The sequence below is a fragment of the Cuculus canorus genome, chromosome 4 (genome assembly GCF_017976375.1).
Source record: "Cuculus canorus isolate bCucCan1 chromosome 4, bCucCan1.pri, whole genome shotgun sequence".
Taxonomy (NCBI): domain Eukaryota; kingdom Metazoa; phylum Chordata; class Aves; order Cuculiformes; family Cuculidae; genus Cuculus; species Cuculus canorus.
In genome coordinates, this window is record NC_071404.1 from 46940296 (window position 1) to 46967695 (window position 27400).

Consider the following 27400-nt stretch of genomic DNA (forward strand, 5'->3'; position numbering starts at 1 on the left):
AAGAAAAGGTTCTGCACCCAGAGGGTGGTGGAACACTGGAAGAGGCTCCCAAGGGAAGCAGTCACAGTGCCAAGCCTGCCAATATTCAAGAAGCATTTGGACTATTGCCCTCAGACACATGGTGTGAATTTTGGGGCTGTCCTATGCCTGGATCGGAGTTGGTCTCTATGATCCTTGTGGGTCCCTTCCAGCTCAGGACATTCTATGACGTGGAGCCTGTGCCTGTGGTGGCTGAGGTTTTGCAGCCAGAGATCTGACCTACTGGTCTGGCAAGACAGCCTGTCTGATTCACTTGATTTAAAAAACAAATAAAAATTAAAACAAAAGGAAAATTTATGGAATGCAATGTCAGAACCTGGTCATCTAAGCTCAAAATTCACTGAGCAGAAACAGTTCAGCTGCAGTAAATGGCAGTTCATATCACCCCACACATCTCCTCTTGGCAGGGTTAGCGGCAGCTGGGGAGGACATGCTCAGCTTTGAGCCAGCATGGACATTCCTCGAGAGTGTCGGGTCACCCCTGAGGTCGTCAGCAAGGAAGCACATTGCTGCTTGGACTGTAGCTGCTTGTGTTGGAACTAAAGAGATTTGTTTTCATTGCTGCCAGTCATAAGCACAAACGTTCAGTCGAAAAGATGGAAAGAGCAAGCCAATGAGAGACTTGCATAATAGCATTGTATTAAAAAAACCCACAAGCAAACCAAAACCCAAACAGGACAGCAGAGGACCTGGGAGCCAGTCCGGATGTTAAGTTAAACTCTTAACTTTTCCTCACCCTGTAGGTTTTTCCCACAGAATTTTTCTAAAACACAATGTTAGCAAATTAATTTTAAGTTTTCAGCTGACTTTCCCCCCTGCCACCTAAAAATGTGAACGCTCAGCAGGTGAAGATTTTGTCCACATGGATAAAACTAACGCAAGTTACAAACAACTGGAAACAGGTCTTCAGTAGGAAGTATTAGGCAACTTTAATAATAGGTAGATCAAGCAGCCCCACCTATAATAAGTACCAAATGCACCTCCCTAGAATGGGTAGCATTTAGATGGGTTGGTATACTACCAAAACAAATCCTATTGTTAATATTTTAAGATTTGTAGTTGAAGAACTGCTCCAGACAGTTTTCAAGAGGACTACTTCTTTTAAGGTGTTACTTTTTTTTTTCTTACAAGAGAAAAAAAAAATAGCTTTTGTAAACTCTTCTCTTGTTTAGAGCACAAGGTGTTTCTAACACTTTAGGCTGAACACAAATTTAATGACCAGAGAGATCTAATGGAAAACAAAGCAAATTATACCACCTGAAGAAAAGGTGTCGTCATCTTCCTTACAAGCCCTCATTTCTACAGTGTTCGGACAAAGGCGGGAGAGAAAGATAATTGTGACACTTCAGTCAAATTAAAACCAAATTCCATTTGGTTTCAAAATTAAGCACTGTGGTAGTTAACCTCTCAAAACAAACCCCTGCAATTAATTACCGCTATCACATAAAAATAACATGATGCATACACATGTGGAAGAATGGCATATCAAGACTGAACAGGCAGCACTAGTTTTCTGCATTATTTAACCTTTAAATGCTTGAATTTACAGCCTTCAATATCCTTTAAAAGGCAGCAAGGTGTATAATTATTTTTTTAATTAGCACAGTAGGACGTACCATTTGTCAAGCACCATTTACTAGGAACACATTGCTGATAGCCGAACAGTTCCTGACTGAACCGGTGGATTTATGCTGGCATAAACAGTAATAACAGGGCAAAGCTGAACTAAAATTTATTTCGGGCTTACTCTGTTCTACAGCCGATCTCTGCACTTACTTATGAAGTGTTATCATACACACTGGTACTCCTCTGAGTTCTACCAACCAATGATGCAAGGGAACTCTAGAAATATAATATCTTTTTCTGCTTCTCTTGGAATATGAAGTATTTCCCTTCTTCCAATAGCTATTATACTGAAAATGCATTCTCATAAAGTGAGACAGAGTGTATTTGTTCAGAACACAAGGCTTTTTTCACCTATAGTCATCATAAAAAAAGTTGAACATACATTTTGCTGAGCGTAAGTACTTAATAGAAATACACTGCCAATAATGAACAGCACAGAATTGTTGCTGCTTCTGCCCTCCTCTTAATTTTTTTTTTTTTTTCAGAAAGGCAGCCAAAGTGTAAAAAGTAACAGCTTTATGCCAGCACTCTCCGCTGTAGGAAACAGAAGATGTGCAAGCCATAGATGAAGATTTTATGTCCAAGGCCATTGCTCTGCAAGGTTCATGTGCTGTTTTGCTGTATTTCCATACAGGGACTCTCATGAAACAGCAACACATCACTTTTCCTTTCCACTACTGCTCTGTCAGTTTGTGCCTTTCTTCTCCAAGGCAGACACAAGCCATCCTACTTGCTACTTTTCCACTACTTGGTAAAGTACTTTCTTTATTCACTTCTAACTATTACCGTGATGACAAAAAATGTGTGAACACCCCCCTATCTACCTGGCCACTTGGTTTCGATAAAAGACTGACAGAAATGAAGAGAAGGGACCTTGGTGAAAATTGGTGCATTGAGGTGAAGACAACTGCTGCCGTAGACACAGAACTCTGCTTTCTGTACATCACTAGCTTTAACATCAAAAACACCTGAAAGGACACAAAGATGTCAAAGAGCTACTAGCAAGGCCAAGTATCAAGGAGAACAGAGAAAATATAAACCAAGCAAATGAACTCCTCTGTGGATCTTCTCGTAAGAAAAATAAACTTTCAGTGTGACACAACTTAGCTACCAGTAGCTGGATAAGTTGAAGGGGGGCAATCACAAAATATGAAAGGATTAATGACTAATTAAAACCATCTGTGATTAGTTCAACCCCCACATCAAGCATCCAGCATGAAAAAGATAAGACAAAAAAAAAAAAGATAATTGTAGATGAGGAATGCTAAATAATTATAATACCTTATTATGCTTGTAACACCACAACAAACAACAAGAACAGATAAGCAGAGAATACAAACTTAACATGCCTCCTGTTCAGTTCAAAACAGAGCTGAGGGGAACATTTAGCTTTCCTTTTGCATCACTTTGATCATTTTCTGAAGCAGAGACAGAACAGAGATAAGGTTGCTGGGAAAACCAGTTGATAGAAGATTGAGATCAAACTATTACTTTAATGAAACTGCTGTGTCCAAGGCTGTGTTCTCTATGTAGTCTGCTTGCATAGATCTCTCTTCAAATATAAGTATGGATACATTTTATAACAAGAAAGGTTCTTTGTAATGACTTGACAAAGCCTGAAGTATGCCAAAGAGCATTTTTAGAGCGGAAGAGCTGTTGATAGAATTCACACAAACCAGAATAACAGGAGCTAAAAGTTTGGAACAGGACAGGAGTGCAGATAGCTTGCAGTGTGGTCACCGAGAAACGAAACAACTCTCTGCCTCTGTTTGGTGGAGCAGTTACAACAGCATATCTGAAACACTATTGACTGCTTTAAATTCTTCTTCACACAGCACTAGAATCATACAGCACTTCACACAGCCTCACACAGCACTAGAATCATAGAATAGTTTGGGTTGGGAGGGACCTTAAAGATGATCTAGTTCCAACCCCCCTGCCATGGGCAGGGACACCTCCCACTGGATCAGGCTGCCCAAGGCCCCATCCAACCTGGCCTTGAACACTTCCAGGGATGGGGCAGCCACAGCTTCCCTGGGCAACCCGTGCCAGTGTCTCACCACTCTCACAGTGAAGAAATTTCTCCATATGTCTAGTCTAAATCTTCCCCGCTCCAGTTCATACCCATTGCCCCTAGTGCTATCACTACACGCCCTTGTAAACAGTCCCTCCCCAGCTTTCTTGTAGCCTCTTCAGGTACTGGAAGGTCTCTATAAGGTCTCCCCAAAGCCCTCTTCTCGAGGCTAAACAAGCCCAACTCTCTCAGCCTGACCTCATATGGGAGGTGCTCCAGCCCTCTGATAATCTTTGTAGCCCTCTAACAGAGACGAAATCTTTCACAGTCAGAACTCTACTAGGTGGGTATTGGCCCTCTCTCCAAACAAAAACTCCATCTTGACAACCACCTAGATAAATGTCAGCATTACAACCTTAAGATCTTTATATTGGTTTTTTTGTTAGAATCAGAAAGCCTGACAACCGTGTTTACTTCCCATTAAAATCTTCAGAAGTGTCTTACTTGTATGATCTTCATAAGCAAAAGTTCCCTCAGCAGTTGTGTCAGGAAGTTGTCTACCTTCCTTCCAAAGTATTGTCTTGTGCAATACCTTGTGCAAAACCTAGGAGGTTTTCTGTCTTCCAGAAGCCTCCTAGACTGTTTCCTTCCTGCAATATTGTACTCCCAGCAGACATCTGTCAAGTTGAAGTCTCCCACAAGAATAAGGGCTAGTGACTGTGAGACTTCTCCCAGTTGCTTTGTAGAATTTCTCATCAGCTTCTTCCTCCTGGCTGGGCGGTCTATAGTAGACTCCCACCACGGTATCTTCCTTATTGGGCATTCCACTGACTTTTATCCATAGACACTCAACCCTATCATCACTACCATTAAACTCAAGGTTATCAAAACACTCTCCAACATAGAGGGTTACCCCATTACCTCTCTTTGTTTTCCTATCCCACCTGAGGAGCTTATAGCCAACCACGGCAGAGCTCCAGTTACGCACCCACCAGATGGCTGAGATAGCAGTTAGATCATAGCTTTCCCACCGTACAATGACTTCAAGTTCCTCCTGTTTGTTGCCCACGCTGCATGCATTGGTGCAGATGCACTTCAGTGGGGCAGTTGATCCCACCACACTCCTCAGGGGAATAGTCTTGATTCCAAAGTGACTGCTTGCTGTAGTTTTCTAACCCATCAATAACCTCTGCATCTTCGCTGCCGCTTGGGGTGCTGTCCTCCACCTCCTCTGAGGTGGCAGACCAATGGCCTCACCAATACACCATCCCTCAGACACTGGAGTGCCATTCCCAGACTTTTTTCTATGAAGCCGGGGTTTGTCCATCCCCCCCTTCATGTCTAGCTTAAAGCTCTATTGATGAGCCCTGCTTAACTTCTTGGTAAGCATCCTTTCACCCCTTGGGGACAGGAGTACCCCATCTTTTTGTCAGCAACCCTGGTGGTGTGTAGGCAAACCTGTGGTCAGAAAACCCCAAAGTTTTGCTGGGTTCTGCTCTAAAACACCACAAGTGAAGGAAGTTTGACTGCAAACATCTTTAATATGAATACAAAATTCACATAGGATATACATTCTGGGGAACATAAATGAACTATTACAAGAGATCCTGACAGAACAAAACCATAAAGAAGGCTCTGTCAGGCTAAGAATTTAATGAGGAATGATTAAAAAGTTTGATTTACAGTTACATTACAGTTGTGTTAAGCACTGAAAACTTTTAAGAATGTCAGCTGAAAGGCATTTGAACATACAGTACATAAATCATACAATCCACACAGTTGTAAATAACGTATCTGAAGCATTTCATTTTACTTAATAGAACACAAAGCAACATAACATGTGCAAATGAGGACTCCAATATATTGAATTTAAAATATCTATGATAAAATTGACACAGAAGTTTACATTTAAGGACTACCCGACTGACTGAGAAATTAAAAAAGTAACCTCCATGTTACTCCCATTACCAAAGTATGCTTTTCAATTAAATAGAAAAACCATACTGTCCCAATTTCCTCTCTCAACATCATACCATGAAGGTTAACTAAAGCTTTAACTTGCTCTAAGTGTAGAAAGAAACATTTACACAGTTTCCTTTCCCTTGTTGGGAACTGACAAACTGTTACGTAAAAGGATTCTTGGATTATGTACAATGGTGGAAAATATCTTATAAAAAGGCACATACTTGTGATTTAAGGCTAGTACGGTATTTGTTTCATAAAGTAAAATTTTAAATGAAATTAGTACATTGCATGGTTGGAAACCACTTGGTGCAAAGCAAAAAACACGTGCTTAGAAGCCTCAGTCTGACAGCAATTCTTGCTTTAGTGTTTTTCTTTTTTTTTTTTTTGAACTTGTGATGGACAGGTACATCTTTTAGAAAGGCATTTGCTGCAATTCCACAAGTCAATGAGCCATCTCCTACTGTTGCCTTATATGCAGATATCACACGTAGGCCTTATATAATTAATCTGCAAAATATTCTTTTAACTTCTCCTTTTAAAAAAGTCATACGAAAATTACTGAAGATGTTTGCTATATTAATCTATAAAATACCAGAAGTTGGTACAAATCACGTAAACCTCCATTTGGAAATATTTTGACTAGCCACCAAAATGACCAGAAACCACAAACATCTTTTGTCAGTGCAAATGTATAACAGTTTTCTTTTCTTTCCCTTCCCTCCCGCCCGCCCTCTCTTCCTCCCCCATCCCAGTTACAGAAATAACCACCAACCTTCACTTACAAAAGGAGTGCTCTATATTTGAAGTGACAGAAATGATGTTTGGTTATCCCAAAGTCACCCACTTTCCCACCAAATTCAGTTTTACAGTATTATAAAAGGGGGGAAAAAAAAATTAAAGCTGTCGGTGCAAGAATCACTACAACTGTCCTTCAACCCCAACCCTTAATAATGAACAGATTTAAAGATTTTAGGTTAAAATTGGGTCCTCTTCTCTGATGTGATTACTGTTCTTCAAGCCAGGATGGGGCATCTGCTCCAGGATTTTTCAATTTGATGTGGAACTGTTTAAGTGTCTGTTCAAGCTGCTTCTGATTCCCAGCAAAATATGCTGCAATAGCATTGTGGAACAGAACGAGCTGATTGTGCAATACCTTGACCTGCAGGCAACGACAGAGATAGGGTAAGAGGAGGAGGCAGGCGTTAACAACATCACAGGGCAGTTATTAAAAAAATGGAGATGCTCAGAGTTCATACAGGCTTGTTTAATAAAGGCTTAAAAATACAAACAGAAGATGCAAATACAAAATTCTTTAACATTTAGAGTTTTCAAAAAATATGCTTAACAGTCAATACCAACTCATGGACCAAAAGCAATTCACTAAACAGCATAATGTTATCAAATATTAAACACTTGTTGCAAGTACTTAATTCATTTAAATTAGATGTCAAACCTCCACTTAAGATGCCTACCTGCAGGCAAAACTGAGTTCTCTGAGACAATACATGACAAACCTAACTATACAGTTAATTTATTTGCCCTCCTCGCAGAGAGTTTCTGTTTTCCAGCTCACATATACCCAAGTGAAATGAAACTGATGTTCTTTTCCCGTCAATATTTCTCACCCATCCCCTGTAACACAGGATCATTTACAGCTCTCGGACAATATCTTGACTGCAACATTCGTGCAAAGTAGTCATGAAACACACAGGTCATAGCTGTAATCAAAACTTGGGGAGAACAGCACAAGAGCAGCTGAAGGGCATCACTGCTTCTCTTCCGGTCTGATCTATAGTGACAAGCTATAGCACTGATGAAGCCAAATTTAAAGAAATGTTACATTTTCATCCTGGCACACCAATAAATCTGAAATTGCGAATGATTAACAGTAGTAGGCTGGAAAGGGCATCGCCCACTTTCTCCTGCAGCCAAAATCTGTCTCTTTTGAGTATACTCTTAGCCCAGCACATAACCATACTCTGTGCCAGGGCATGTCCCTAAGGTAGTGGCCCTGTACCTGTTTTCAGCCGACAAGACTTCAATCCAATATTTAGCCAACACAGAGGAGAATGGAGGAACAGGAAGGCTGATAGAGCACAAGGGGAGCTTCTAGCCCAAGTTCATCAATTTGAGACAAAATTTGGTATTTTATTAGGGTAGTGTTGTCTTTTAAAGCAGAATCAGTTTTCTACCTTCAGCTCAGTCTCATCTAAATAACGCCATTTTCTAAAAGTTAACTGCATGTTTTTCAGACAGTCTTTCTCTCTAAAAGTGATAACATGGGGCCTTGGTATGCGGAAAGGCCAATGCTTATACCTATTCTTATAGTAACCGAGGCCACGCTTGAGCTAATGGAGTGCCACAAGTCAAAGACGAAGAAGGGTCACACCTGCAGGGAGATGCAGACAGGACAGGTAACCAAACTGACCAGAATATTCCATGCCATACACATCATGCTTCGCATAAATTCGAGAGATCGAGGGTCCTGCTCTCTTCCTCAACGGGCATCCAGTGAGGACCTTGCCTGTCCTTTTTCCCCTGATCCCAGATCTGCGTTTTCCTGAATCCATTTCCTGTGGCCAGCCCCCCTCCTGCCACACACGCGCCCTATGTCTGCTGTACAGCATTTGTGGTGACATATAGTCATGAAGAGGAAGAGTGCAATTTCATATATTTGTGTGCATTTTATTTATTATTAGTAGTACTACTATTGCTATTTAATCAAAGCTGTAGTTTTAGTTTCCAACCCGCAAGTCTTTTCTTCTCATTTCCCTTTCCCTTGGAGTGTGAGGGGAAAGGGAACTGGGAGTCCAACTACTCAGTTTTAGCTGCTGAAATTGGCTGGGCGAGGGCTAAACCATGACAGGCAGCTTTTAACACAAAGGTTTTGTGAACTGCCATGAAGTCCTCTGATAACTTTATAAATTCAGTCAGGCCTAGGCTCACGTATGTATGTATGCAGACATACACAGAGGCAAGAATTAACAATGTAGAGGCAGATGATTGACTTTTTTTTTTTTTTACAGTTGGACTCAATCTCTAAGTTCTTTTGCAACCAAATGATTCTATGATTCTGTGACTGAAAAGATGTTTTGTTTTGGTGGGGTTTTTTGATCTACTAGAGATACCTCATTGTATGAAGTTCTCTCTCCAAGCCAGAGCTACCTCACTGTGGTGTAAATTTCATGATCCTTATCAAACTGGCTGCAGAAGTTCAAGATGTTATAACTTCTGCAGCCGATTGCTACGTGAATCCAAAAGTAAAAGTGGGATCTTCCTACCCATAGTTTCATTCATGTAACGTCAAAATTAAGTTTCTAGAAAAAGACCACTTGAACTGTCTGACACTGAACAAAGAAGACCTAAGCAGCAGCCAGCTAAGAGAAATGAGAGAAAGTTGTATAATCTCAAATCACCTGATGTCCACTGCAAACACCTGCAAACACAGCTAAGAACTGGACAACAAGTATTCACTTAGAACCTAACCAGTTATCCCACAAAAGAATTTCAGCCTTGCCAACTGTCCAGCCATCGATTCCTACTTCCATTCTGTTTCACCTTAGCTCTCTGTTGGCAAAATATTCATGCAGTTATGTTGTTGTCTGGGTAGTTTTAATCTAGATCTGTTCCCTGATCCAACTAACTACATACTTGCATTGGCCTAGATGAGTTCCCCAATCTGATTTTGTAAACACAACAGAACATGATATGGGGGATGGGGATCGAGGATGAAGGGACCATTCTTTTTCCAGCAAAGCCTTGAAGTGATTGTCAGACTACAGCCCTAACGGCCAACTCTTCAGCACTGAGGCCGTAGCACCTGTTTCCACTGAAAGAGCATTTGAAGATTTGCCTTTTAATAAAAGAATGTTACTGGTATGCTGCTAAAATACAGGTTCCAGTGTATGACTAGCATGCCTGTCAAAAAGCCATCATGTTTTACAGTTGAGTATCAATTAAAATCATTGTACATTGTTAATTAACTACAGACACCTGTTTGTTTCCAATTATGAGCAGAGTAAGCACTCCCTAATAAGACTTGGCAAACTTGAGTCTCAAAGCAAAACTGAACTTTGTGGATAAGCATAAAAAAATGGACATGGCCTAAATGGAAGGCTTAAGCTTCACATACAGACGATACTAGGTTGGATTTGAATTTTAACATTTTGTCTGGATGCTCTTAGCATTTCAATTCTTTTTAAATATTGTCCTATTTCCCACTACCTCCAAACACCAATTTTTCCATGACACAGTACATACAGATGTCTTTGCATCCTCCTCAGACTGTTTCAATCATCTCAACGATCAAAAAGACTACCCCCATTCTAATCTTTCTGTTAGCTCGTACTTCCTCACAACTATCATAATTCTTTCCCCTAGCTAATTTTATTTGAAGTTATTTGGTCTAAACAGTTACTTTGTCTGGCTTTCCATTAGACTGCATATTGCTTTCATTTGTAGAAGCAAGCGTCTAAACTCATGAAGTACAACTCTCCAACACATGTAATTCTTTCTTGACACTACAAGATTTGACATTTCTCAAGCGCACACATGAATAACAATTCATCCTTTCTCAAAAAGGCAATGCCTCTTAAAAATTTTTTCAGCAGCAGAAATCTTTAAACTAAGAACAGGCCACCATTCTTATTAAAAAAAAAAAAAAAAGGGATTTTGATGGCAGCTATTCTTATACTCATTACCCAACACCACAAACTTCTCAGAATTCTGCCAGCTGGGAATGGCACCAATCTAACTTTGCAGCAACTCATTAAACAACAAAAAGCCCAAAATAGTTTTCACTTCAAGATGAAATGCTACAACAGAACTGAATAAAAATCTGGTATATCTTGATTTTACAGACAGAAACTTACAATTCCAGCTTTACTACAATTCAATTTTCTGAACCTTTTGGGGCTTCTAACTGAAGTTTTAACATGAACCCAGAGGAAAAAGCACAAAGAGACTGCAACCACAACATAATGCCAGCGAGATTATGGCTGTTCAGTGGCATTTGCAGCAATGCAGACCAGGCGGAGCCCACCAGCCAGTTAAACTGGCTTGATAGTTCCTTTACAGTGGCAGATTGAATCACCTTCCAGTTTTCCCTACTTTCCTCGTATGTCCTGCGTAACCAAACATGGGACAACACTTTTGAGTAGGAACATAGCTGAGTGCATCTAGTGAAGATGCATTTACAAAAGAATATCTAGGATTTCGTGTTGACATTCATCAGGCAAAAAAATAGGCAATTTATTTTCTTAAAATGTTTAATATCAGCTAGACTGTAAAAACATTTACTGGGACATAATAATGAACCGATTTATCTGATCTAAAATTAAACCCTATGTTGCTTAATTGCTTTGCTACAGCAAGGTTTTATTACACAATTCTGTTTTCAACACAGAAGCAATAATAACCACTAAGCTTGAGACTACATTGTACTATATCCTGTATCAATACATACAAGACTTGAGACCCAAAGGTTTACAGCCTGCAATAGAAATATTATATGGCTACCATACTATTTTCTTACCTGAAAAGGCTTCTCTAATTAGACTCAGAACAAATATTAATTCACACCTGGATGCAGCACCATGACAATACATATTAATAATTTTGATGATTAGAGATTTGCATGTTCTAGTACATTAAACATGAGCGTGGTAAGGCCATGCCTTGCCATTGCTGTTCGGATAGTAAATCCCATTTGCCTTGTATGCAACAAGCCTGCAACAAAGGCTTTCTAAAACAGGCTACAAAAAGGTCCTTTGTGAGAGACTGAGTAAAACCAGTATTTTGTCCATCTGATCTTCTTTTATTTTGACCTCCCATTCTATTACAGGGGCACCTATGCGGTCCTAGGGACACACACTAAATGACAAGTTCCTGATACTAAGGATATACTGTAAGTATAACCAGTATAATTTCCCCCTTGGGACTACTGTAACAGCTTAACAGTATAAAAAAATCACCCTTCCACTTGAAAATTTAACATCATATACTTTAGGCCATCTCTTAAACACTGTGCTACTCCCACAGCTGAAGCAGCTGTATTACAGACACGCTCATACAGCTGTACCCGTTGTGCTCTTCCTTCCTTTCTTCTCCTTCACATTACGCACACGCTGTATTTATAGATGTTTAAATGATGATGGATCATAGTGATTGGTATCATGTACCTTGGGAAAAAGTAGACCAGAGGTTTATTAAATCTAACTGAAATTCAAGTTTAGTTCCTACACTTACTGATCTTGTATTTATTTATACTTTAAGGATTACTAACTCAAAAGTAATTTACTTAAGAGTAGGTACATGCACTTTCTAAGTGGCTAAAAATTATAAGTAATGTTTATAATGGTTACATAATTGTCTGGTGTCTTGTGCGTTCCGATTTCTAAATACTAGCTGCAAGACAAGTATGAACTCTTACAGGAGCTCCCTCCATTTACATTAATTAAAAAAAATAAAAAATTGGCTGACATCTGAAAAAGGAATAAAGATGTCAGATTAGTAAGAACATATCTCAAATAACTGCTACCTCCCACTACACCCTATGAAACATTCTGGGCAACAGAAGAACAAACATTCTGGGCAACTATCAGAAACAGATCCAAACTGAAAAAAAAAAAAAAAAAAAAAAAAAAAAGGTGCTCCTGAAGTAAAAACTTAAGATAGGAATTAAAATTACATATTGTTTACTATGGAGAATCCTACACAATAAATACAAAACACCAAAGTAAAGCTTACGAGAGTAAAACTCCCAGTAGATAATTATATTTAAGTCAATATTTGACTGTAAAGGATGTCCTTTCTGTGGCATATTTGGGAACAAAATTACACATGCCCTTTAGTGAATATTTTGACATCTCTAGTGTCAAAACTGAGACATGTCAACCACCGACAAAAAAGCTTAATCATGTGAAAGTCCTCTCTGTATTAGTCTAAAAGAAAAGGAAGGAAAAAACAATCCCTTTCAGAAACAAAATGTACAGGCTGTGGCTGCTAACAGGATGCTTGATCTAATTCGAGGCTGCCACTAGGAAGACAACTCCATTAGTGTTCCCTAAATTATCTAATCTAATATCTTAAGAACTATGGAAACCTTTTTTATACAAGTTGGAAATAAAATGCTTCCATTCTGAAGCTTTCCTCTCTGTACAAACATGAATTGGCCAGTCTACAGTATAATTAATGCAAACCAAGAGGAAGCAGGGTAAGTGCTACTTTCAATTAATTTGAATTTCAGCATCACAACTGCTTTACAGATATGAGCTAAAAGAATCATACAACTTCAGCAGAAGTACATTATATTAGTAGCAAGCAACTTAATAGAAGACGAAAAGAAAGGGGGAACAAGACGACACCTTCAGTATAACCGTTTTCAACTTAGCATAGTTTTAAAACTCAGTTCTTATGAGCATTTTCCAATTTAAGCACAAGTATCTGCATTTAGATTAGATTTCAGTTTATTCAAGAAAATTAATTCCAATACGGATTTTTTCCATTTTAAAGTTAATGGGTTACGAGTTCAGCAAGAACAACAAATGAAAGTCAGGGCAATACTGGTTTTTAATCATTTGATGATCTGGTTCATCAACTCCTAATGATTATGTGATACCAGACCCTTGGTTGTAAGGAAAATGCCTGTATGAAGTAACAGGGCTTTGAGGCCGCATTTTTAGCATATATTGTTTTGAAAATCACAATGTTTGTTCATTTTCTCCACTTTCTTTTTTCTTCTTCTCATCTGTTGACAGTTCATGTTTCTTCCCTGTCTTCCATCTTCATCGTAAGTAGCTGATGCAACCGCATATGTGATAATATATTCAAGAATTCAGAATAATAAGTTTAAATTGGTTTTGCATGTCCCCATGATTTTCCCTAAAGTCTCCTCCTCGCATGCAAGGTGCATGGTTTGCTACATTTGGGATCACTCCTGTATTCTCTGACAGGCAGCTGCTACCTACATTCAGATCTTGCAAATACATGAATTAACCCATAATGAATATGTTAATCCACTGCTAAACAGGGATAGACTCACAAACTATTAACTTTTACGTAGGTTTTGATTGTATTTTTCTCCCTCTGAAGACACAGGAAATATCATCATAGATTATTATAACCATTTCATTTATTATGGGTATGAAAACAAAATCAGGTCTTGAAAGACTACAATTTTTACATCTAATTAGAAACAATTCATAAGGACTTGTTTATCAAAGAAAACACCATTTAAAAGTATGTTCTGCATGGTAATTCTATTTTTGCCTGGTAGACAGAATAAGAGGGCCAAGAATTCCATCACTAATAGGGAATAGATGAAATGGAATGGTTGGAATAAACATATAGGGGGGAAAAAGCCTTCAAACCAACAGCCCAAGAGCTCTGTTTAGAATTAAGAAACTATAAGGGCATTAATTACAGAAAGTTTCATTTCTCAGTGCAAGCTATTAGTTTAAAAGAAGCTTAATTTCGAAGAAGCCTCTTCACAGTTCTCTCTTTTCCTTTGTGCATAAGCTCTATGACAGCGTTGTTAAATTTAAGTATTTCTTCAAATCTTAAATCAGTATTTATATGACTCATTTAACCATTAAATAAGATGAACTGGTAAAGTTAGGTTTTTGAAACTTGAAACCTTCCATATCAACAAAAAACTTACTACCATAGCATTTGCCACTTGGAGATGGAGCAGTTTGATTAAACTTATAAGGCTGCCTGCTCTAAAAAGGCTGTCATCCAGTGATACAGCAAGAATTCAGAACACTCATCTTACTTTTTTTGCTCACTCTACTTCTAAGTTAAGATGTATTTTAAGATCTAACAACTGAAGTACTTCTAGAAATGCAGAAACTTACAGGACAAAACTCCCAAGCATAATATCTTACCTTGTTTTCTTCCAAAAATTTCAATTTGATAGATACATCATTACGCATTTTGTCGTATTTCTCTTTATGCACTTGAAACAGTTGTTGTGATTGCTCAATCTTTGGCAGAGTGTTTGCATCACGAGGGCCAAGATTCAGCTCTTCTAGGTCTGTTCTATAGGCATCATATTCAATCCTGAGAAGAAAGAGGAGGAGGAAAGAAATATCTAAAGGTAAAAATGTCTTAAAATAGACCTGGCACACAGGGCCAAGTACAATAGAAGATGAACAAACCAGTCAAGTATGGAACAAATAAAACTGGGCAAATTCTTTCCCCACCTTCTATTTATTTATGAAGTAAACCTACCCTTAAGTACACTATATACAGCTGCCTCAAAAGTACCCTCTCTCTTCTGTTTCCATCTCAGTGACATGCTCCCAATGCTCTGTTTTGTGCTGGCTTCAGTGGTCAGAGCCTTCCTTGGGACATCTTGGCTTATTAACCCAGACAAAGCTGTTAATTTTTTTTAGGTTACTCTCTGTTGAATCAGTTCAGTGAAGAGTTAGTGCTGAGAGCAAGAGAAGCACCAAGAGCAGGACATCTTCTTTAAGCAGATATTTGAGCAATGGCTCACTTAGACTAAACTCTGTCCCAAGGCTTTTTCCACCATGCTCTAGGCTTCTCTGTATGCATTAACTGGAACTGTTTTACAGTTCTTCCACAAATAGTTTTGCAAGAACTTGTCTGTCCTATGAATAAACAGGCTGCAAAATGCAAAAAAGATGATGCATTATTTATAATCTAGTAAGGACTTATGTTTCCTAGGGAAGTCAGACTCTAGATCAATACCACCACTGAAGGAGACATGGGAAAAAGAAAGACAGATGGTTAAGATTTGTAGCCAGGTAAGTATTTAAGCTAACTCTGCAAACATATATATCCCACTTCTAGATAAGACAGATGAAAAGTATTTTCCCATTTATTCTTGTTTTCTCCAAATTATCTATCCTGGATACCGCTAGCAAAACAGATTTGATGTTATAAGATAGGCTCCTGCCTGCAGATATCTGACAAGGTTTTAATTGAACTAGCTGGTCTTCATATTAAATAAGTTATAAACCTTGATATCCTTCCATATTAGACTGCACCATTTTATTATATGAATAGAGATGAACCAGTCATGCCTTCTTTCTCATTTTACTGGAAAAAAACAAAGCTTTTTTTGGTTTTTTTTTACTCCAGAAGGAAGCTTGAATATTCAGTTTTCTCTTAAAAAAAATGTTGTGTTCCCCCCCCGCAAGAAAGTTCATTCAAGAGAAAGCTTAAATTAAATAAAGTATAGCATTTATAAGTGGGGAAAAGTACCTATGGAATGCTTGTAGTTTAAAGATTGTATCACTAAATTAATCTTATGCTTTCCAGCATTACAGACAAATCTGTTGAAAGCAGGATCTTTGCCAGATAAACTATTCTTATATTGTAAAATACTGTTGCAGGTGGATGAAACAAACGTAATAACAATCTCTGACTTGTCATTTTTTTCTTCCACCTCCTATGCAACTTGAGCTCCTTCGTTCACAGCCATCTCCACTTCATCATACAATATCCAGAAATAACTCCAGAATCATGGGCAGCCCTGCCCAAAGCCTCACTCTTCCTTCCATACTTCTTTGTAGCTTTCAAATACTAACAAACTAACCTGCTTCTGGCTTTCCAAATATGCTTTCGCACAAAAAGGCACTTCTAAAACTAGACACCAGTCAGGATTAAAAATTGGTAATAAACTACAACTTTTTAGTTGGTACAACTGCTCCAAAAGAAATTTCCAAAGGTGAAAGGAGTGATAATATTCACAGGGCTTTCTGATTCTCATTGTCACTATGATTCTGGCTTAAAGAGCTTATGACTTAATTAGAAAAAGGAAAGAGACTAATAAAAGAGTTGATAGAAGAGGGGGACAGATGAATGCTGAAGTGCAACTTGGCACAGAGAAGAAGAGGCACAGAAATAAATGTGACGTATTTTAATGCCGCAAAATTATAGACTGGCTATGTAAGCAAAGAAACTTTGTAATTTATTTGCCTCATTGAAATGGCAAAATACTCCATGTCTTTAATGAACAGAAAAGGAAAGTAATGAATCTTTCAGGAGGGAAGTGCAATATATTGAAACTGACTGGCAAGAACAACCTTAGATGCATTTTGTGTAAGTTTTCAAAAGGATACCTGGAAAATGTGTAAAACTATTTTTCTAAAAACTTTATTGTAAAAAATAAAGCTATAATTTACATTCAGATTAATTCTGCCTTTCATGCCTTTTGAAAGTTTACCTAAATATCACAACGATAATGTACTATTTTGTTTATAAATAAAGTCAGTGAGGACCAGAGATCCAGACCCTGGCAGGAGAAGGGAACTTGGCTTTAGAGTGCCCTGCCGTATCTGAAAGTAACCTTCTCCAGGGCATGAAACCCATTATCATGGCTACATATTACTCATTCAATAAGAAATTTCTTTTTTTTTATTTTCCCCTTTCCAATCAAGCCTACAAATTGCGCATGAAAGTTAAAGTATGAATTGCACATATTGTGGATCAACAGAAGCACACATGATTTTCAGGCAAAGAAATTGTTTCACCTATTACAATGCATTATAGCAAAATAAGAGGGTTAATCTTGCACTGTTATGCTGCTTCGAAAGCCACCTTAATCTAGCAGGGAAGAAAAAAAGAGCTATAATTACTCTTAGATACAGAGCTAACAAGTGAAACAGAACATTTACAAAACATTTGAAGATACAGGCAATAAAGCAACTAATTGTAAATCCTAATTATATGAGAGTTGCATTATAAGGTTTCTATCTGACAAGTTAGTCACTCAAATAAAAGGACTAAACTGATATAAAGTCTGTTTCCTGAAGAAATTAGTTTGTAATGAATTTAACTAGACAGAATAGCTACCTGGCACTTTCATACTGTTTCACAGTCAATAATGTATCCTCAATTGTTTTATTCACCAATGTATTCACACTGGCAATAAAAAAGTTAATTGCCCCGAGAAGAGTTTCTCCATTTCTAGCAAGAAATTTCTGTGTATCTGCATTGTAGCCAAACTCCTCCTACAAACAAAAAGCAGAGAAAACAAAACTGTAGATCATTTAAAAATCATAACATTCATCAGCAAGCACATTAAAAGAATACAAACATGTAGACATGGAAGTTCTATCACTTCTGTTTGGGTATGGTTTTGATTAAACAGATATGATTTCAATACAATATCCAGTTCACAGTTTTTATGAAATCTCTCTAACATCAGTAAAACAGTTTACAATTTTGTTACCATGCATGATGTTAAATCCTATTTTATAAAGTGATCTTTCTGCACTCTGAAGTCCCGAATGTTGCTCAGAAGTAGGTGCTAATGTAATCTTTACATTGTCGTTCAGCAGGATTTAAATCCAGCATCTCATGTGGTTGTCTAAGTAATGCTTTAATACCAACAGAGACACAACCACATTAAGTACAGTAATATAACTAAATTCACAAGGGCACACAGCATTAATTAGCTATTAAGTTTTACTCTTACATTCTGGAAAACAGCACTGCAAAAATCCCCAATATCTATCACAGTTTAACAAGCTGTAAATAATTGAAGAGCAGAACATTCTAAGGGATAGCAAATAAAAATTATCATGTAGCTCAGCCATAAATTTTAAAGTGACGGGGGTGAAAGTTCCCAATGCATTTCAGTCACATTTGGACATATGTTCGTTCATGTCTTTAAGCGTACTGTAAGCCCTGACCAAGGCTGCAAAGATTTTCCTAATGCATGGATGACGAAAAAGTCCAATTATTCTATTTATGTCATCCATATGGCATCTTCATATTCTGCAGATGGGAGTTCTCACAAAAAAATACAATCTGTAGTTGTAATGGCTGTAAACCACACTAAGTTCATATTTGGAACTTGGTTTTTTAGACTTGCACACTGCCAACAACTGACTCAGAGCTGCATTATCCCAGCTTCCTTTCATCTGTCTTGAACACAAACACCAAAGCCAAATGATATTTCATGCTAACGTTAATGACTTCATGAAGCTGGGGTAATGAGCAATGGTAAGGGAAGAAGCCTCTAGAAAAGGAGGTGCAGTGAAGTGCGCAATTTAAGGGAGAAGAAAAAAAAGGACGAGGGCTTAGGGCAAATTTTCATGAGCTAAGCCCTCTAAACACCACTAAAGATCTGTCACCTTTGCTTTGCACAGCTGCTTGCATGGTGAAAGCAGCAAGCTGAATGACGACAGATCTTGCTGAAATAAAAAAAATTAAGTCTCTTTCAGCTGGTTTTGCTCTAACATTGTCAGCTACAGAGCAACACAAGCACTAGCACAGGGAAGAAGCAGGAGCACACAGGCAGAGACAGCAGCACTGCCCCTTCCAGCAGTGTCTAATCCCATCTCTTCCCTCCTGCAGGCAAGATTGCAATTAGTTTCCCAGCTGGTCCTCTGACCCAGATCATCACAGACCCAAATAAGCAACACCTACAGTTCAAAGGAGGGGGCTAAGAAAAACGAGACTGCAGTGGCCCGCAGTACTAAAATATGCCAGCCACCAAAACTGCCCTCTTCCTGTTTCGTATGGTTTCATATAAAAACTTTTGGGTTTTGCCCATAACCTCTTCAGATACCTCTTATGAAACAGACAGGAAATCCTTTCTGTATCAAGGGTTTACACTTGGTTCTTACTCTGTGCACTGGTCAATTAAAATTGGAATTCATCTGTCTATATAATTAGAGGCACATGAGCCTGGAACCAGGAGTTATCTTTGTATCCCAAAGAGAAAGAGCAAAACATTCATATTAAGTAACACCTCTGCAGATACCACATTAAGATCTGATTTTGTCAATGCATATAAAATAAGAAATACTCCCTTAAGAAGTAGTGTTGGTTTTCATTTTTTCCCCCAATTTATATACTGTTATTATGTTAAAGATTAAAACCTAACTGTTCAAAAATTTTACTTTTAGCCTTGCACAAGTTCTAGAGGCAACAATGCTATCAGAGAAGAATAAGTCAGGCTACAGATGGTAATACAGTACAGAGTAAACAAAAGGGAAACACAAAGAGGAAAGAGACAAACATCAGGCAAGTCTCCAAGAGGCAAAGGTTAGATAACTTTTATTACAGCAGTAGAAACCTTTATTTGATTTGCATCAACAGCCCCATTCAATAATCCACACAAGAGATGAATGACTGAAACAAATTCCAAGACCAGTACAAGATGCTGAAAGAACCTGGAAGAACAGTATTCCCATTCGAAGTTACAAGCTATTCATGGAAAAAACCCACATTCATTAAAAAAAAAAGAGTATAAGGCCAGTTTTAATCCAAGTTCTAGAAGAAACATCCAGCTTCAGCACATACTTCATAGCAATCACTAAATTGACACAAACCATGTGCCCATATTTATGTCAAGAGTAAACCAATTATCAAAAACTTCTTTTAGCAGATTAAATAATTTCTTTGCTGCTAGAAGTGCTCAACTTGCACAGATTTTCATCTGTCATCCCGTAATACTAAAAATTCCTGTACTCCAGCGAGTACAACAAGCTGTCGGTTAAGGTTCCTCTGTGCAAGCATGAAATCCACCTCCACCCTTAAAACTCTATAGGAATAGACAATAATGAAAAGGGAAAAATAAACAGAGGTTTTCAGTTTAATAACCACAAGAGTATTTGGGCTGCTTCAGCAGCTATGTTTCAGGTAATCATTAAGCCCCTTAATACTGGTTTTGAAAGGATCAGTAGCAAAGGATCAAATTGCTTTAATTTTGGAAGTACAGAACAATTAATGTAGAAGCAAGCCAGCCACTATGTTTTGTATGCAACATCCACCTTCTCTCTCTTTACAGTAGACAGTTCCATTGTCCACAACAAAAAGTGCAAGTGTTACATAAACTTCTAAACCAAAGAGCCACAACAACCCAAATGCAGGCATCTAAAGATTGTCTGTCTTGCTCAGGAACTCCACACAACATACGGACACAGATTAATCCTAGTAGTAACAAAATTCTGATTAAAAAAGGACTTTGAGATGAAATTTCATTGCTTGAATATGCTACAGAAAAACAATTTACTCACATTCAATGTGCATACGTGAAGCAACGCGCCCTACTCTACTTACTCCCAGGCATATTCCCAAAAGACATCCTGTAACTGAAATGACGTAACGCTGGAACACTTTGACATTTCATTAAAAGTAAAAATAAATAGTAAAACACGTTTTCTATACATAGGAAAGCAGTCAATTCTTGAATGCAACCGTTCACTAAACACAAACATTTAAGAAATGATAAAGAACTACAGTAATTTAAATAATTTCCTATATTTTTAAGTGAATTACACAAGCTTTTAACATGGAGCATGTAATATATTGTGACTACAATGTTTAGAAAAATAGCTGCTAACTACTATATACACTCTGCATGAGTCAATTAGGCTTATCTTCATCTTTGCCATTTTATTTTTTAACACTATAAAAGTCTTACATGAAGTTCCAATGATTTCAAACTCAGGTCAGCAAATGCATCTCCCAGCTGCCTTTGGGTATGTACCATTTGGAAGAGCTGCGTGGACAGCGTCTGTGCCAGTTTCAAGATATTTTCATATTTTTTTTTGTTATCTCTCAATATATCTATCTGAGCTTCTAGTTCCAGATCTACTGTTCTTGAGCCACGACCCAATTTTTCAGAGATGATCTGACGTGTACACTGGGGAAAAAAAATTAAAATTATAAAGAATCAAGTACATCCAAGACAACACAGCATACACCCATTTTCAGCTTCAAGGGACATATAATTACACACAATTCTTTCACAATCACCCCTCCCAATATAAGTTTGCACAACAAACTGAAAAAACAACACACTTTAGAAGTTTATCAGGACTCGTCAAGAACAGTTGGACAAGTCTCGACTCCTACTAAGATGAATATTCAAGTTAGCAAATCAAGAGCATAACTAATTGTTTCTCAAGTAAAAGAATTCTTATCTTTTTTTTAAGGTTTGGTGGATATCATTAAGTTAAAAGAAGGAATTTACTCCACTTCATTAAAGTCATTTAATGAGAGTATTACTAGTTCTGCATAAAAATATCTAGTTAGTGATCTTTCAGGCTTTGTCTGTCAACCATCCAATTCCAAGCCATCCACATTATGTTCCCCCAAAATGTTATTTTTGACATTTACTTGGGGTGGTTTTCAGCATTTTTTTAAAGCTAACTGGGAAACCAGAAACTTGTACTGAGAGATATGTAAAACTATTAGAGTGTGTTTCTCATTACTTATACATAAATAAAATGAACTGATCACATCAGAAAAGCTATTTCTTTTCTGTCGCAAGTCAACAGGCTTGCAGTTCATTAACTCAGTGAGCAGAAAACGTGCTCTTACAAGACTGCAGACACCTTCACCCAGCCAATGGCTGTGACAGCTGAGGCTGCTACCACATTCCACTTATCTGTGACATCTCTGCCAGAGATTCGAGCCCAACTTGGCAGCGAGCCTCTCAAGATGCATATTTGAGTTTCCCTTGACTGAGACATAGGAGAAGCCATTTGACAAGCAGATGTCTAGCAAAGTCATACAATTTCTCTACAGAAAGCAGGAATTATTTACTGTTATAGTAAATTTAGTTGAAGTTAATCTGTGGTCCCAAGAGGTGAAGGGATAACCAAGTTACGTGTGAAGAAGAACTACTGCTAGAAACAGAACTGTAAGGAAACAAAGTTAGCAGTCAAAGCCACAGCTACTCTGAAGGGACTTAAACCTATTTTGTTAGGTAAAATAATGCTCAAGCCTATCTTATATCACATTCTCCAAATACATTACAGCACAGTCTCCCAGGGTTTCCAAATTCAAGGACTTTAGTTTAATCCAGTCTTTACTTAAGTCTAAAGGAAATACACACATTTAAACTGCTAGAACTTACGCCCTCTCTAAATTTAATAGGAAAAAAAACCCCAACCATCTCAAAGTAAAAAAATCCACCAAAATACATTTAAGAAAAACACATTTTAAACTGTATATGTTAAAAGATGAACAGAGACATTACTGGAAATGTCTCAAATAAATATCTCAAAGTTTAAGAAGCTGAATGAAAACCAAAAAGACAAGCTTTTTATAATTGCTGAAAGTCGAGAGTCACAACGTTCTTACGCCTGTGTCTTTTTGCTAAACTGCAACCACCTTTCTCATCGAAAGGGGGAGGCAGGGGAGGAGAAAGAACTGAAAAAGCACTTGCCACTAGATTTCAGAAAGGACAGTTTCTTTTGGTGCTAACTCATAATTACTAGGGAGCACAGGTTTGGAGAGAGTGAAGAGGGACGATAGCTGCAAAGGCAACAGAATAATCTTACCAAGTTATAAATTAGAGGAAAAAGTTAAATACTAAGTCTAAGAAAACTCATGGGTAGGCTAGACAGAGCAGCTTTAACTTGTGATTTTTCAATTGGGAACAGTTTCTTAACACAGAAATAAAAGTGGGAGATGAGAAAAGCAATTGTCCCTTATTCACAGCAGTGCATACATGACAAAAACTAAGGTACTCAAAATACATGAAGGCATACTTAATCACCCGTTCACAGATGAGTATGACCTGAATGTATCGAATAATTGAGATTTCACAACTCCTGATATAGGCACTGTGACAGAGGAATAACTCATACCAGATTCCTAAAGAACCTCCTAGCAGTGCATTTCACCACTAACTAGACATGCAGATTAATGTCTGGTATATTGAATAGCATGACTTTCAGCTTAGAGGGGTTCTCCTACTGACTTCCCTCCACTAACCATTTACTCCAGCCCTTTATTTCTTCTAACCTATAATCAGTCAGCTATTATGAGACAAGGAGAAGCCATCTTCCCACAACCCTCCTAATGGGAGACAAAGCAAGCCAGTATGTCCACAAACTGAAATACTGTCCTTAATCAAATTAAACTTTTCTTTTTAATGTAGTCTACGAATAGTGTTTCCAAGTGTATGGCATATCCAGGGACATTTGTATAGTGCTCCCTCAACTACAAATGAATTCATGAATTCATAAGCACTCTCTGAACAATCCTATTCCTCAAAAAAAGCTGTACAAGGAATCAGTATGGGACTGTAGATCATAACTGACTTAACTCCTTAGGCATATTTGAGAAACAACTTCAAGCTTACAGATCAAGAAAGCAGATCAGTTTCCTGAAAGTGCTAGTCTTTGTTTGCTATTCCGTAACTGGTGGGATTCTGGATTTCAGGGAAGGGGACGCTCAAACCAGTAACGGAATCTAGAAAACACAGACTCTGCAAAGACTACTGCCAAAGAAATAACGTTCTAAACAAGGATTTGAGACCATTTTAACAAGTCCTCTGGCTACCGCCTCACATAAGTGGGTTTGCAATCTTTCTGCAATTGAGACGCAGAAATTGTTTTGGTTTTGTTGTCTAAATGAAGGCACCAAAAAGAGAAAATAAGGTCAAGTTCTCTCCTATTTAGTTATGGTATAGCAGATTCAATCTCAAGAGGTAATGTTTCTTAAACAGGCAGAGTATTAAAGAATGGCTTAGGCACATATCTGATTGGACCACAGCACAGTCCAGGAGCAGCGAACAGACATCCGCAGTTGCTACAAAATTTAGATTACAAGAGAATTAGAATTCCTAAAAGCCACTTAATTAGACAGAACAAAGATGCAAACTTCTGATTCTAACACAAAGAGCAGCATAAGCACTTACTAGCGAGTAGAATGCCTCCACCCCTGCTTCCCATCTTCCCTGAAGAGGAAGTCCTTATCTAGACTTATGAACACCGGAGGAATTCAGATCTTCGCTTTACAAGGGAAGTTTTTTCCACAGATTCTTCATTTCTTCATGGTTTGAGGTAGATCCCACTGATGTACAACCTACCTGTTCACACCCCTGTCATAAGTCGCAAGCATAATAAAGAGCTATTTTTCAAAACTGGTCTTTGTTTAAAATGCCTGACAGTAATGTATTCCCTGACAATTTTTCCTTACCTTATGGCTTTTCAATGGGAGTCACTTCAGGCAAACTGGTGTGCTTTAAGTACCCTTTCTTTATTGTTTAGTTATTATTTTAATTTCATCAAACTCCAATTGATCACAAAGAAGCACCGTACAAGAGTAAAACACACATGAATCAAAGCAAAAATTCCAACACTAAGAAAAAACAACCAGCCAAGAACAGAGCAAAACCATCAAAACAGTGATTAAGTGACAAGTATGAAACTTGTAGAATGAGCTGACTTGGTCCCCATCATCTATCATTTATTGTATCAGCAACCAAGGATAGCAAAAAGATTTAATTACAAGCATTAGTGCTGAAATCTGTATATTCTGTATGTTGAAGGGGATACTAGAAACAGAACATTCTTTACCTTGTTAAATCAATAGTAACTATGAAGGATTTTCCACTTAAAACCAGGCATTTAAAAAGGCTTACAAAGAATGCTACACTCTGAAAAGCACTAAGCTTTCCCTATGCATTCTTGCTTATGCTCACTGCTACAGCACTACTTTAATAGAGCAGTACAATACTTGAAAAGTTTTAGTCCCATCTAGTAGCAAACTCACTCCTAGAATGCATAACATAGAAACACACAAACACGTCTGCATACCTTGTAAGTGTTTAAGCTCCACTTTCTCACCAATTCCAATTTCTCCATTGCTGGATTCTTTACTTCCTCTGCTAACACAACAGGTCCACTCTTCTGCTGAGCTTTGCCCCCTATGTCAGACAAAGTAAATCTTCAAGGCCTTTGGTTTTTTAGGTTTAAGAGATTAACAGCAGGTACAGAAAATTTGTGCAACTGCGCGCGCAAAAGCAGAGAGACAGTAAGAGCTTAAGATGAATATGCAGATTTTCAATTCCAGAAAGAAAGATTTGTTTTAAAACCAATATAAAGTGTGTATCTATCTCAGTATTTCATGTAGTAATAGATTGAATAAAGCTTACCTGAATGCATAGAGTTTTAATAACCAAACTTAAAACTGCTTTTAAGACATGCTTATTACTTAATCTACATTTTAAAATTCCAGAAGTTGCACACCTTCTTGGATTTAGCCAACCTACAAATCTGTTTAGAATCTGCAAACTATTAAATGAAAGTTATCGGCATATAAAAACTGTGGTCACAGAGTACAGCTAATAAATTTCAAAACAGATTTTTCTTCTTTTCCAGCAAACATCATCCTTCCCAGAAGATGCATTCCACCAATACTTGCTTATTTTATGTTTATTACCTCATTCTATTTGGAATGACTAATTCTATAACCCACCAGTATAAAAGCAGCAAGAAAGAAAAGACTTAAAGCAACACATTAAAATACCTAGGGCCAATCAGCACACATTAATTGCCAACACTTAGCATTTTCATGCTAGTATGGAATATCATGTGGATTCTAAGTTTTAATTTTGCAAAAATATTTCCTACTGTCCTAAACAGTAAGGACTGCTAAGCACTACTATTTCTACATTTTTATTTATTCACACAAAATTTTGACAACTCCTGCCTAAATCCCTACTGCTACTTACAGTCACCTTAGCCTTGCCAGGTTATTTATTTAAGCAGGAGTTTGGAAGACGTCTACATAGATGCCTCAAGATACCCCTTCAGCATCAAGCTCTACTATGTTCTTGACGTCTTCAAAATGCTGCGCAAACATTAAGTAATTAATCCTCTCAGCATCCTTATGAGGCAACTGAATAGGTTTTCTCCTTTTATATAGGAGGAAACAGACAAAGACGTTAAGTAATTTGCCCATAGGCACAAAATGAGTCAAGTGGCAAAGCCTAGTTTGGGCGTTGTGAATTCCAAATGGCCACCTCACACACTATTCTACTGGAATACGTGATCATTTTGGCAAAAAAAGGTAAAAGTTTCAGCTTTAACCTAAATAAAAGACTTTGGTTACTCCCATTTTAGCTAATGTTTGTTATTAATATTTGGTAATTATTTGTAACATTTTATAGAACAAAAAGCAGCACGCAGAAAGGAAAGCAGAGATTAACTTTGTGAACTGTTACAAGCCAGAAATGAGAGCCACCAAAAAAATCCATGAGTTATATTTCCAAGTAACAGTAAATCAAATTAGAGACACGGAAGAGTTAGTACAGCATCAGCAGACACAAGGGCGTTATCCATTCAGTGCTATGATACCTGCGGGAATAATTAAATCGCAACCTTGTCCAGCCAGTCTGCTAGCTGCTGCACTGCTAGGAGATATAACAGATGATTTGGGTGATGCTGAGGAACCTGAAAAGTGGACACATTTACCCATGAAAATCCATCATCTTCCCTTAGAAGGCAATGCGCACTTTTACACAGATAAAGGGTGTTTTTCAAAACAAAGAAACATTTGCTTCGTCAACAAACTAAATGGAAACATTCACAGAAAAGTTGCTGTAATTAAGGATGGAAATGCTTTAAGTGGTGCAGCTGCTCATGTGAACCACTCCAAGTTTTCATGATTTAATCTTACTTGCTACGTCATGGTGCCAAACTTTTTTTTTTTTTTTAAGAGTAATCAAAATAAAACCAACAACTTCATCAGTAAAGTATATACTATCAACAGAAAATTCCACGAAAGATTGTTAAATACAGCTTCTACACCTGAAATCTTCTTTTTCAGGTCTAAGTAGATTTTACTCTGCATTGTCACTGAATAGTACTGACAGCATTAAGGGGTGAAGCAAGCTCTGGAATCTGTGCCAATTTCAGATATACTTGATTAACATCTGCTCCTAAGTCTGTGTAAACACATAGCAATAAACTACCCCAAAGATCATACAAGCCATTATCTGCTAAGGTGTGTTATCTCCCTCCCAAAGGAAAG

General features: G+C 37.8%; 1 protein-coding gene across 5 annotated transcripts in view; it reads right to left on the reverse strand.

The window, feature by feature from the left end:
* Positions 1 to 6634: 6634 nt before the first annotated feature.
* The window catches only part of ARFIP1 (ADP ribosylation factor interacting protein 1), a 41009-nt gene continuing 20243 nt past the window's right edge, over positions 6635 to 27400 (reverse strand). For 3 of the 5 annotated variants that reach the window (XM_054064967.1, XM_054064966.1, XM_054064969.1), the window contains 6 exons: positions 26725 to 26820; positions 25183 to 25292; positions 21051 to 21272; positions 17468 to 17625; positions 14530 to 14704; positions 6635 to 6803 (listed from right to left, as the gene is read on the reverse strand). In XM_054064967.1, coding sequence (XP_053920942.1) covers positions 6648 to 6803; positions 14530 to 14704; positions 17468 to 17625; positions 21051 to 21272; positions 25183 to 25292; positions 26725 to 26820 — 917 coding nt within the window. In that variant the 3' untranslated portion in view covers positions 6635 to 6647. The remainder of the gene's footprint in view (positions 6804 to 14529; positions 14705 to 17467; positions 17626 to 21050; positions 21273 to 25182; positions 25293 to 26724; positions 26821 to 27400) is intronic. The other 2 variants (XM_054064971.1, XM_054064970.1) reach the window with 1 other exon arrangement.